Source organism: Pararge aegeria, chromosome 14 (genome assembly GCF_905163445.1).
Source record: "Pararge aegeria chromosome 14, ilParAegt1.1, whole genome shotgun sequence".
NCBI lineage: Eukaryota > Metazoa > Arthropoda > Insecta > Lepidoptera > Nymphalidae > Pararge > Pararge aegeria.
The window spans coordinates 369,622-382,469 of NC_053193.1; the positions used below are offsets into that span (position 1 = coordinate 369,622).

The 12,848-nt window shown below is 34.3% G+C and overlaps 2 protein-coding genes across 2 annotated transcripts in view; both read left to right on the top strand.

Annotated features, from left to right (window-relative positions):
* The window catches only part of LOC120629170 (ETS-related transcription factor Elf-3-like), a 39,112-nt gene that overhangs the window by 1,136 nt on the left and 25,128 nt on the right, over positions 1–12,848 (top strand). The gene's annotated exons all lie outside the window — the stretch shown is intronic.
* Positions 9,579–12,416, top strand: LOC120629171 (uncharacterized serine-rich protein C215.13-like). The gene is made up of 2 exons (XM_039897996.1): positions 9,579–9,940; positions 11,296–12,416. The coding sequence occupies exons 1-2, from the start codon at positions 9,751–9,753 to the stop codon at positions 12,174–12,176; spliced, it is 1,071 nt and encodes a 356-aa protein (XP_039753930.1). The 5' UTR covers positions 9,579–9,750; the 3' UTR covers positions 12,177–12,416.

Here is a 12,848-nt window from a genome sequence, read left to right on the forward strand (position 1 = left end):
ATTAATATGTTTAGAGATCTGTTCTATTGTTTCAGAATAGCAATTATCTCAATGTGTTAAGATCATAGATGCAACTATACAATGTATTACGACACAATAATTTACGTACCTAGAAAACTACAATATTTATTACAAAAAATTAAATTTGTTTTAGATAATGTCATCAGATTGAAATATGTTTTACCACAATAATCACTCTCAAAATATTTTTAAATCTAAAACTCATCAAAAACTTTAGTAGCTTTAGCGAAACGTAAAAGTATACTAACTAAAGTAAGTTACAGTTTATGCCTACTGCTGTATTCGTGTTTTGGAAGTTTGGGATATCGCAAAATTCATTTTATACAATACTAGCACGTGCCTGCGGTTTGACCCGAGTTAACTGAGGATGAAATGTAATCCAGTTTAACGTGGATACCTTATTCTAACATGTAAACCCCTCTAGTGCATCCCATAATTTCATTTTGTCATTGTCTTCTAAACTATGCATCCAAATAACATGGTTTACTTTGAAAATTATTAATTCTTGCTACGGTTTGATATACGAAGTGTAAAGTAATTCAACCTGCGAAGCTGATGGTAGGAATTCTAATTGCATAGTGTACTCGTATGTAACAACTGTAATTAATTTGCAGCAAGTGGCGAGTAGCAATTTTATAATATAAACTTTGTTATTCACATGACTAGAATCAGCATCATCTTTGTCATTCAAATAGGCAGTACTCTTTTGAAGCATTCATAAATATTTCAACATATATACTTCAATACTTTCCAATGTAGTGTACATTGGTTAGAAATCGCTTATACGGTCCAGTCAAATGTATATGAAAAAAGTTAAGACGTACAATATTGTATATTTCCAGTTTTAGAACGACAACCCAAGTTATCCCGCATCACTCATATAGTTAAATCAGTCATATACTTGTAAATACAGAAGCCCGCGGCTGTTCCTTCGAAAACTTTCTCAAAAAGTATTTACAGCCGTAGATCGTAAGTTAAAGAAGAAGTTTAACCTCGGTAAGGGAAGCGAACCTGCCGGGTAGCTATACGGTTATTTCCGAAAATGTTTTATTTTTATTTTTGGTGACTTTAGTTACACTATTTTGTATCGTAACATATATACAATTATCTTTTATTCTACTTCTTCGGTCCACCTAACAGACTCCATTTGAATCTCTTTACTCTATGGCCGCTTCATAACTATTAAATCGCGGTTAGTTAAATTATCATCAAAATTATATGTTCTTAGTTAAAAATGAATAAGAATCCAGCTCTTTTAAAATATGATTCTCAAAAAGATGCCTTAGCCATTAATAATTCTGTTATTAAAACAATAAAAATCGTAAAGCAACATATAAAGGTTCTGTTGTCTTACGCCTTAGAATCTGCATTTTAAAGAACAGGCATCACATATTATTCCGACCTTCAACGAAGCGAATAAAAACACTCCAACATGCCAATGTGACTTTGTTGACTGGTCTTGTACGGTCATATTTTATAATCAAACAAAAACGTTTCTTTTAATATGCTTAAGATTCATAAAGTTGTAAGATGAAAACTCGTTTATAAAACTTTTTTAAGAGACATGTCAGACATTGTTATGTTGGGAATTCATTTAAATAATATTTAATTTCACAGTTAACTGTTCCACTTTTATTTTTGAGGATTCTACGGACAATCCAATTTTATTTCTTATATGAATCTCGTTATCGATTAACGAAAATATAAAAATAATTATAAATATTCGTTAATCTTGGACGGCCGATTGGCGCAGTTTGCATCGACCCTGCTTTCTGAGTCCAAGGCCGTGGGTTCGATTCCCACAACTGGAAAATGTTTGTGTGATGAGCATGAATGTTTTTCAGTGTCTGGGTGTTTATATGTATATTCCAAGTATTTATGTATATTATTCATAAAAATATTCATCAGTCATCTTAGTACCCATAACACAAGCAACGCTTACTTTGGGGCTAGATGGCGATGTGTGCGTCGTCGTAGTATATAAATTAAATAAATATAAATTAGTATAAAAATCTTAAATGTATTTTTTCCTACAAAATATACACTCATATTAAACAATTTATCTGTTAGCGTGTAGTACTTAAGCCCTGTGTTCTCAGGCACAACAGCACATGTTTTTATAGTTTGCCTTCACCTTGCTGGTTTGACTTTGTCCTTGGTCGATTCACACGTTAAGTTGCAATTTTTAATGACTACCTAACTCGCTTTTATTTCTTGAACTATAAGGTCTCTTACCGTCTGATTCAGCTGCATTGTTTTCTTTAGAAGTTTGTTAAAAGTTCGATCATTATAAATGCGTCGTTTTGATGTGGCTCGGATCAGGTAATTACTGTGTTGACCTTTATCATCTTACCTCAAGGGTTAGATTTGCATCCTGATTTTGGAATTGGTTGTTGCTAGGTAGGTAGGTATAACTCGCTGCGTTTTTGTTATAAGTGAGGGCCAGCGTGACCACAAAAAAAAACAATTTTATTAAAATCTGCGTTGAGTTATTGATCATCTGCCATTTTAACGAAGAAGTGATAAAAACTATTTGTAAAAATCAACTTGACAAGCCAATATAAAGTATAAAAACCGGCATGTGCGAGTTGGAATTGCACACTAAGGGTTCCGTCCCATGAAGAATGATTGCTCGATAATACCGTACAAATTATTCGATATTATCGAGCAAGTTCATGCTTGACAAAATAGTCGGGCTAAGGTAGTTTTAAGTATAGTTCTAGATTTACTTAGGTACAATGATTTACACACTTATGTCTATGTATTTTACTAGCAAAGTGAGGATTTACAATATTCACCTAACGCGGCATATTATGTTTATAAATGTATATGTCTAAACATAATAGACGGCTAGACCGGTTTCTGTTATTCGAACAATTCTTAGAATACTTTGTACATTAACACTTGCTGAGGACGTTTGTATGATCCGTTGTTATGAATGTTGCATGGATTGTATAACCATTAGCAACAAATATTTGAGGAAACAGTTTGCATGAAATGTATAATAATTAAATGCAACTTTTTATCAATGAAAATGTATTGATACGGTGGTATTTCTTTTACTTTAAATTCCTTTTATTATTGCCCGAATGAAGGATATTAAAACTTTAATCTATAATGAAAATTTATGCGTATTTTTAAATTTTAAATCTTAGAAGTGATCTTTTAACTACTTATCTTTTACTGAACTGTTTTATTTACATCAATAATTCGTAAGCATGGCAATGTTATACTATACAACCTTTTGTAACTTTTGTAAAACTTCGAAGGAAATAAAGCGTAAATACTGATAAGTTACACGTTTTGAATTGTATTGAATTCCGTATTGTAGTGACTATAGCTGAATTTAGCACCGTGGTAGTAATTCGGAAAAAACAAGATCCTTGGCTAGTGGGGCATTGGGAGTGGAGGGGGGCGGCGCCCTGCAGTATAGATTTTTTCGTTTCCACGACGCTCAAGGCCGGGCCGCTTCCGCCTTGCGCTTCCTCGCCTCGAGACACGTGGGAGGTACACTCCAGGGCTCCCCGGACACTGTCACTATATCTGTTATGTTACAATAATAAACTTATTACTAATTTGCAATATGGCCTAGTTTGAGATTATTTCGTACCTACGTATTTCATCTCCCACAAAATAAAAAAAATCATATTGAAAAAGCGCAACTGCTGAGTTTCGTGCTGGCTACTTCTCGATCAAATCTGCCTAGCGAATGAGTGCTAAAGTCACTTTAAACGGACAGACTTGACGTTTCAAAAGTCTTTCATGTCTCACAAGGTAGATTTTTTTTAGTTAAATTTTCAATTATTGATGTTGGAAAAGGGGAACTGCTGAGTTTCCTACCGGCTCTATCTCGGTAAACTCAGTACAAACCGATAGACGTTTCAAAAGTCATCTCTCACAAGATATAAAAATGAAAGTAGGATTTAAAATTGCTAATGTTGGAAAATAGTAACTTCTAGGGTTATTGTTGGATCTTACTCATAGAATCTTACTTTTTCTTCTTTCTACTTATTTCAAAACCTTTATTATATAATTATGTCACTATCAAAGTATTCGGTGTTAAAAGTTTTTGGGAGTTACGATCGTACTTATAGTCATAGAGGTAAAACCACTGTGAGACTGAGATTTTTTTGCCCTCAGATATTTAATAATGTCTAAACGTCAGTGTGCGACTTCTTTGAACTATTCGTTGAAAAGTATAATTAAGATAATGGTTTTGATAGTTATATATATGTAATACGCATTTAGGTTTTTACTGATCATAAAAGTCGTGATTGGAAACGTGTTTTACTAAGGTTTACTAAGTTTATGTTTAGTTTTACTAACTACAAAGTATAGTATAAATTAACATGTTATGGACCGATTTTTCAGAAATCCTTTCTTTACATCTGGAAAACTTAATATAATATTTATTTCATGTTATATGTCTTCTGGTCCTTTGATCTAGGTTGTCCGTTTTCAGTCAGACTCTTTATTTATCAAGATCTTGAACAAGAGTAGGCGTGTAAATCGTGTATTTTATTATACATATATATATAACACGTGAAAAATTCATTTAAAACCAAACCGTTACTTGGCCATTGTTTAAATTTATTATATACAGAATGTACGGTAACCTAATAAATTTCGTGTCTACGTGACGTACGGACAACGTGAAATCATTAAGAAAAAAAAAGAAAAAAGTACAGCCCTGCACGCACGAGCGAAAATAAGCGTCGCGGCCCTGCCGTTGTCATGGCTACGCCCGGGAAGCATCTAGTCACGTGTCGCAGCTTCCGATTTTTTCTCGCATTTTTCTCCCTCTGCAACCCCCCGCCCGCACCCCTGCTCGTGTACGCCTTAATTGCGTCTGTGAGAGTGTGGTACGGAGAAATTAGAGCGAGTGTAGCTTTGTCACAGAGAATACCTTAGAACAATTAACTAAATATGCAAAAAATACATGAGGATCAGTGTTTTTGTACTGTGAAGCGTGTGGCAGTGATAACTAAATCTATTTTCAAAATATATCCACAGCACCTATACATAGAGTTCATGGAACCAATTCATGGTTCACCCAAAAAGTGCTCAACACGAAGTCTTCAGTTGAAAAAACTGTTAACACAAAAAGTATGAAAATAAATGACATGAAGTTAAGTTAGAATAAGAAATCTCTGATGATGAAACATACTGTAGAAACCTTTATTCTGTATATAAAAGCTTGTATTTACATGGTTACGTTTCAGTGTACAGGTTTCCATATCTGATGCATAAAAAGATTTGTCTTAGAGAGACATCCGTAGATTCAGACCAGAAATACTTTTACAGCCTAAAGGCGAGTAAAGATGCATGTTATTTCATAAGGTTTGGGTTGATTAATAGAGTAAGGGCAAAAAATTAATAATTTTTTAATATTTTTTATTTTTTCTTTTACTACTTACAGAATTATATGATGTTGAAAAACCACTTCAAAATCCGTTGCGGGGTCAGGTGTATTGAGCGGATAAACAGAAAGACGCGGAAAGCGACTTTATTTTGTAACATTTACTATGTTGAGATGTATGTATGCGAATAAACACTTGGCTCTATATTTACATAGGAGCTATGTGCTATGTATATGCTATATGTTGGATGATAAATTGAGAAGTCACACAGTATATACCTACACAGTATTATTGTCCTTATTCAATCCCGCAGGTACAATCCTAATGATGTTTGAATAATACGCTCGCACCAGCTAATGAATGTAGGTATTAAATAATAATACACCACATATAACATTATATTATGTTTGTACGTTCATCCGGTACTTAATTGGCAGATAATGCTCAATTAATTTTAATAACAACGTTAACATTAACAGTTATTTGGTGTTCATACTAATGTTACGAAATGTTTGTACTTTAAGTTAAATTTTCACATGATTAGAAACGTGGTAGGCATGTATATGGTAAATTCTAGATGCAGTTAAACCCTCTAATCGGATTTCAAAGTTCTATATTATCTTTTGAGAGAGTGTAGGTTCGTCGCATCAATATCTATCACAAAACACTAATAGTGAAAGGAACCTAAAACTTTACGGTTTATTATAGATGAGTATATTTTTTATTATGGCATTGTGTAACTGTGCCGTATAGTAAAGGTGGATCAGAATTATCCTGTTCATATTTTCTAATGTAATGAACCAGAGAAACGAAATAGAAAATGTTATTAGAACTCTCTGTCTTAATATGCTCTGTGGAAAGCTTGCACCCAAGTCCCTGTAACATTTCTTTTTCGTGAAAATCTATTTATAACTAGGGCAGGCTCGTGTCGGCTACGCACTTCCCAAATACACTCTATTTTAAGGCAATAAGTTCGGGTTTCCGTTGGAGCAAAATTGTGCGTAGATAGGGGGTATGTATATATATTTTTTTCTCATAGTGGCTCTATTATATTGATTAGTGAAGCTCCCAGTTCCGGGTCGGGCGCCTTGAGCAAATTCCGCGCAGTTTCTTTGTTTTTGCTTTTATAAGGTTTTGCGACGGGAATGAAAAATTCAGTAGCTCGTCGGTAAATAGGTATCGGCCCTAGTTATTACATGAAGCTGAACTGCTGAGTCTCTTGTGGGTTTCTTCCGACAAGGATCTCCTTATATTATGGAAATTAAGCTTAATTTGCTAAATCTAATCGCTGGGAAGCTTGTCTTTTTTAACAGTGTGGTAACTAGTGTTACAGTAATACTATAAAGTGGATAAATAATTAAACTTTTGATAACTATAAATTCGTATTGACCCGATATTTTATATATAGGATTTTAAAACGCTTATAAACGCGTTTTCGAGAAACAATCAAAATTATTTGAATAACAACCAATGTTCATGACATTGGTGGTGAAATTCGATTTAAATACGACTGCAGTATAGATACTCTCCAGTCCTACATGGACTCGAACGATATAAAGATACCACCCGGTGTCTTAGTCGTTTATCACTAGCAGAGTTCAAAGCCACCCAGACCAGAGATAGAAATGGGACCTCCCACTTATAGACCTTATAGACCACAGCGCTCGCCACTACGCCAGGAAGGTCAACAAAAGAGCAGATTTTTTTAGTTTTACTTGAATAAAGGTAGTTTTTTTTTTAATTTTCTTTACTGAAACAGCATTTAAAATCCATTTGCTTGCCAGTAATTAGTAACCAGTTGTAACTAGACCACTTTAAATAACTGCCGAGTGCCGAGGTTACGTGATAATAGTTTAGTGTCGTTGCCAATGGCAGATGTAATGCCCCTACTTACATGTACTTAGCGCCTATCACTACTTGTAAAGAGTACTAAAACTAATTAAACTAAAACTAATTTCATAGAAATAAATAAATGAAACAATCAACTATTAATTAACATTCAGAAGACTTGGCTAAAAAATGCTTGTTTAAACTAAACAATTATTATTTTATAATAGCTTTTCTTATGGCTTCTTATAGTTTGACCATTTATTTTGTTATACCTTCTAGCTGTTGCCAGCGTTCTTCGTGCGCTTTTAAAATGTTTTTTTTCCTAGGATAAAAAAAAACTTATGTTATTCTCCGTGCTTTGAACTAACTTTATGCAAAAACTCAAATAGATTGGTTTCTTAGTGAGGCTGTAAAGTAAGAACATACAAACGCTATTTCTCATTTATAATATTAGTAAGGATGACTTAAATGTCATACATTTCCAACTATATCAATTCGTTCAATGAAACTCATTATCATCATATCAACCCATTGCCGGCCCACTACAGGGCACGGCTCTCCTCCCACAATGAGAAGGGGTTAAGGCCGTAGTCCACCACGCCGGCCCAGTCCGGATTGGTGGACTTAACACATCTTTGAGAACATTATCGAGAACTCTTATGTATGCAGGTTTCCTCACGATGTTTTCCTTCACCGTTGAACCGAAAGATATTTTTATTGCTAAAAACGCGAATAAGTTTAAAAAGTTACAGGTGCGTGCTGGGATTCGGACTCCGAAGTCCTACCCAATGGGCTATCACCGCACAAATAATAAAATAAAAATAATAGTTCAATTAGCATAAAACATATATTAATTATCTTTTAAAATCTTAATATTATTCAATACACTTATCTCATTCAAAACCCATCCAGTACATTCGAATTCACTTTGATATAGTAACATAGGTCAAATATTTTGAGTGTGCAATTTGTTTGATGATTTCTAATTGGAAAAAGAACTTAACAATACTATAAATTAATAAGAAAAATACAATGTACCACCAAGCTAGCAATAGATAATCAATTATTTATTACCTACTAAGAATATGAAATAAAACGATTCCATCCCAAATCCTAATTTTAAACACAATTAAGTATAACTTAATATCAAAACAAGATCAAGTTTCTGTAAAGAAAATCCCAATCGAATTTCCGTCGTTATAAACGGATTCGAAGAACCCTAAAAATAGGACAACGATTTGCAAGGTGGGATTCCCCCGCGGTCGATGCCACACAAGCGAGCAGCTCACACACACACACACACACTGTGTGCTGATGTGCTATGACGTGTGCCGCGAGAACGTAACACTTTGGCAATGTATCAAGAAACCAGTTGGACTTGCTCGTATCGGATAATGTGTCTTTTTATTGCGCTACGACAATACTATCTGAATAATTCTTATGAGTTAACTATCGCTTGCCCACGGGTTGAACGGTTGTACGCAAACAGCGTACAATTTCTTATGAGTAAGATTTTTACGTACAAACTTTCGTCTTTTCTTCATATTAAGCATTAAAGAATCGTATTTTAATGTCATTAACATAACTGCAAATTTTAATGTCTATTACTTGGAAAACAATAGAAAGTATAATTTCAACGACGGACAGATTTGACAGACTCATTTATTTGGATTGACATTTCTTTTACTGAGTTTAAAACGTGATTATGACGAAAATTTAAACTTATGCTAGAATACTTATGAAAATTTATGCTAAAGTATTGTAATTTAAGCAAAGAGTAATCAAAAGGTATATTTAGGGCTCCGATAAGACATAATTTTGCTATGAATCTAAAAAATACCATTCCCTCCAACCGTATTTGGATACAAAGTCGGAAATATGTCTGATATAATTAAGTACGATTGATATAATATGTTATGTGAATATAATAAAAAAAAAGTCCAATATAAGAGCAAAAATAAGGGAATTCTCTAAAAAGCAGTGTTCAAAATTCAAGTAGACTTAGGTACTCTTAAAAACTCCTGAAAGGTCAAGTCTGTCTGTTTGCTGTATGGCTGTTTAGTGTTTTAACATCAAAAAATTAATTTAATATTGGGTTGCAAGTTCCAATTCAGTCGGTTTTATATGCAAAGTGCATATAAAACCGACTGAATTGGAACTTGCATAAATTTGATAATGTATAAATTTGATATTAAAGACACTAATAAAAATTATAAAATTTAAAATGTAGTTGAATTCAGACTTGGCTAAATAAAGAAATTATTAGACGTTGTACGGAACTCTCGCCGTTTGGGACTGAGTCGACTGATAGTTCCATTGATTGTAAATTTGTATATCTGTAAGTGTGGTTTTACAGTGACGCTTTCGCCAGCGCAGTTGGTAAGCGTCGCGGGCCACGAGCTTTGCGTCTCATGGATCATTACATAGTCACGCGGATGGCCCGCGTTGACGGCAATTCAGCCGCGCTTTTCAACCGCGTGCGGGCGAGGAGTCATTGTGTTCAGTGTGCGTTGCACAGTCTCGCCGGTCGGACGCGCGCATGCGTACCGTCGTCGCCAAAATGAATGCGAATTATATCGATACGGGTCGATTGATTGAAGAAGTTCGCTTTCGACCGTTGCTGTGGGATCCATCGAACGAATTATACAAAAACAAAGACGCAAAAAATAAGGCTTGGGAAGAAGTTGGAGAAGCAATCTTTGGAGAAAATTACATAAAGAAAGACAAAGGTATGTTTATAAAATTTGTATTTTTATCAATTACATTTATAATATAAAATTTATATTATGTTGGTATAAAAGTCGTCGTTAAACATATGTAGGGTAAGATTTCAATCGATATGTAGGGTAAGATAAGGTAAATTGATCAATTTTACTTGTTGGAGCACTATCTTTATGGATTTAAAAATAAGATTGTGGATTTTTGATGATTTGAACACTCTTCAACGGTTTACTTGCAGAAAAAACACATTAGATTAGTCATAAATGACTATGAATCATCACTATAGTCTATACTTGAAAGGACGACAATGAATTCAATTCCACTAATAAGTTCTTTCAAATAGGTACTAGGTAGGTACCTCTAGAATATTTGTCTGTCTTGCCACGAAACACTGCCAGCAGGCGATATAAAGTAATCGGCAAACACTTCGCGTAGTGTGTTTCCTGTTCTAGAAACTGGCTGAAGATTCATGTCAATCAAACCACTAATGCTTAATAAGTCATTTCCATTGTAGCCGTCTCGCACTCTGATAAAATTGTGTAATACGCAACAAGCTTTAACTATAGTTTTTGCGTTGGAGAAGCTCACGTTCATTGGAGTGTGAAACACTCTAAACTTGTTTGATAATATTCCAAATGTACATTCTATGTACCTTCTGGCACGGCTTAGACGGTAATTGAATATCTTCTGTTTGTGGCTCATATCATTTCGAAGATAAGGTTTCATCACATAGTTCGATATGCCAAATGCACCATCACCAATTATTATATGAGGTGCCACAATATTAGATCCTTGCAGGTACTTTGGAGCCGGTAACCTTAAATTATTTCTTTCTAACTGTTGAAATAGTACACTGTTTTGGAATATGGTGGAATCAGAGTTTTTCCCACAAGAACCAATGTTGACATAAGTAAAGCAATAGTTGGCATCGCACATTGCCAGAAGGACAATAGAATAAAAATGTTTGTAATTGTAAAACATTGACCCTCCACCTGCGGGATTAACTATGCGTATATGTTTACCATCTATTGCCCCACAACAGTTAGGAAAGTTTGCATACATCTCAAACTCTGCACTAATACGTTGCCACATTTGCGTTGTCGGTTGAGGAATGCATTCTTCGCGTAGTTTTTCCCATATCTCACAGCAAACTTCCTTGACGATTTTGCTTATAGTAGTAACGCCCATTCTGTATGTGACATGTAGATCGGAGTAAGTGTTCCCAGTAGCTAAGAATCTGAAAAAAATATATATAATTATTAGAACTAGTAGAAAGTTCCAAGTAGGAAAGGATTCATAAAAAGTACAAGTGAGAAGGCGTGATACACAAAATATTATTTTTGCCAATTTTTTTTTGTTTCAGATAAGCTTTTACGTCAAAGATGGAAATCTGCAAGAGATGGATATTTCAAAACCAAAGCTAATATGAAAAAAGCACCATCTGGTAGCGGGGCAAAAACCGTTACAAAATACATTTATTTCAAAGAATTAAACTTTCTTGATCGTATCACTGAAAACGAAGTTTCAGAATCTATGTACAACATTAATGAACAATCAAGTTCATCTGAAACAATAGCTCACGTAGTAAATAACGACGAAATTTCTGGCTCTTCTCAAAACAGTTCTACTCCGGTGGCTGACCAAGATAAACCAACATGGACTCGGAAGAGGAAACATGAACGGGTACAAGAGAACTCCGCGTTTGAGAAAAAGTTGGTAGATTTGTTAGACAAAAATATGCCAGACATAAGCTCTGACGATTTGTCATTTTTTAATTCTCTAGGTCCAATACTAAAATCTTTTAACAGTTATAAAAAACTATTATTTCGTTCCAAAGTATTGCAAATCGCCATGGATCTCTCCGCGCCAACTTCAAGTGGCACTACGTCGACGTCCAACATCTTGTCACCAGAACATAACTCAAATTCTACTACAACATCAACAACCAATCATTCTAATGATACTACTACGCAACGAGGTTATCAATCAGCAAGTCAATATTACACCGTCATGTCACCAGAAAATGATTCTAATTCTTCTGTAATGTGTGCAACCAATTCATCATATTTTTCAAACCAAACGCTACCAGTCAACGAATCAATGTCTAGTACCACCACTCAGCAAGGCTATCAAACAGCAAATCAATATGATCCTCATTCAACAGTCAATAATTCTGTTCAGCAAAGCTGTGAAGAAATACAGCACTTTCCAAATATTGCATCAGAAAACGACAATTTCTATTAATTACATTTCAACGAGTTTTGTTTTTTTGATTGTTTAAATTTTCTAAATAAAGTAATTACTAAAAATTAAATAGTATTTTTCATGCCACTTACCTTAAGGTAATCGCCAACTTTTCAACTGGTTCTATAGGTGCTCGACGTAAACTTGATCTTTTTAAATTATGTTCTATCTTGCAGAGTAATTCATTAAATGTTGTTATAGACAGACGAAAATGTTTAAAGAACTTGTCACTATGTTCTCTTAAATCAAATGTTCAATCTTAACATAAAGTCAATTGAACTGAGTACAACTTATGCAGGCGACGCACACATCGGAACGGTCTCGCCTAGTGAGCAAGTCACACATGTGTGAGTGTGTGTAGTATTCGCTGGGCCGATAAATAATTAACTTTGTACCTACACGACCTTCATTTTTTTGTTTTTCTTTAAACAAGCTGTTCCCCGTGATTTCAAACGCGTTAACTAACGTTATGTTATACCCGCCACGCAGATACCAATAGATTCTTCCCGTTTGTCCTGTAATATTATTTTTTTATTATCACCTAAACCACATGCTGTAAAAGGCAAGGTGTATCTTAATAAAATGGTCTTGAATTGATAAGAAACTTGACTCTTTTTTGTAAAGATTAATATTTTATAACTATAAATGACGATTGAAAATTATTAGGTACAT

Excerpts from the sequence above, each read along its gene's own strand:
- LOC120629171 (XM_039897996.1), top strand. The coding sequence starts at position 9,751 with ATGCGTACCGTCGTCGCCAAAATGAATGCGAATTATATCGATACGGGT. Across the intron at positions 9,941-11,295 it reads TTACATAAAGAAAGACAAAG|ATAAGCTTTTACGTCAAAGA; the intron begins GTATGTTTATAA and ends TTTTTGTTTCAG.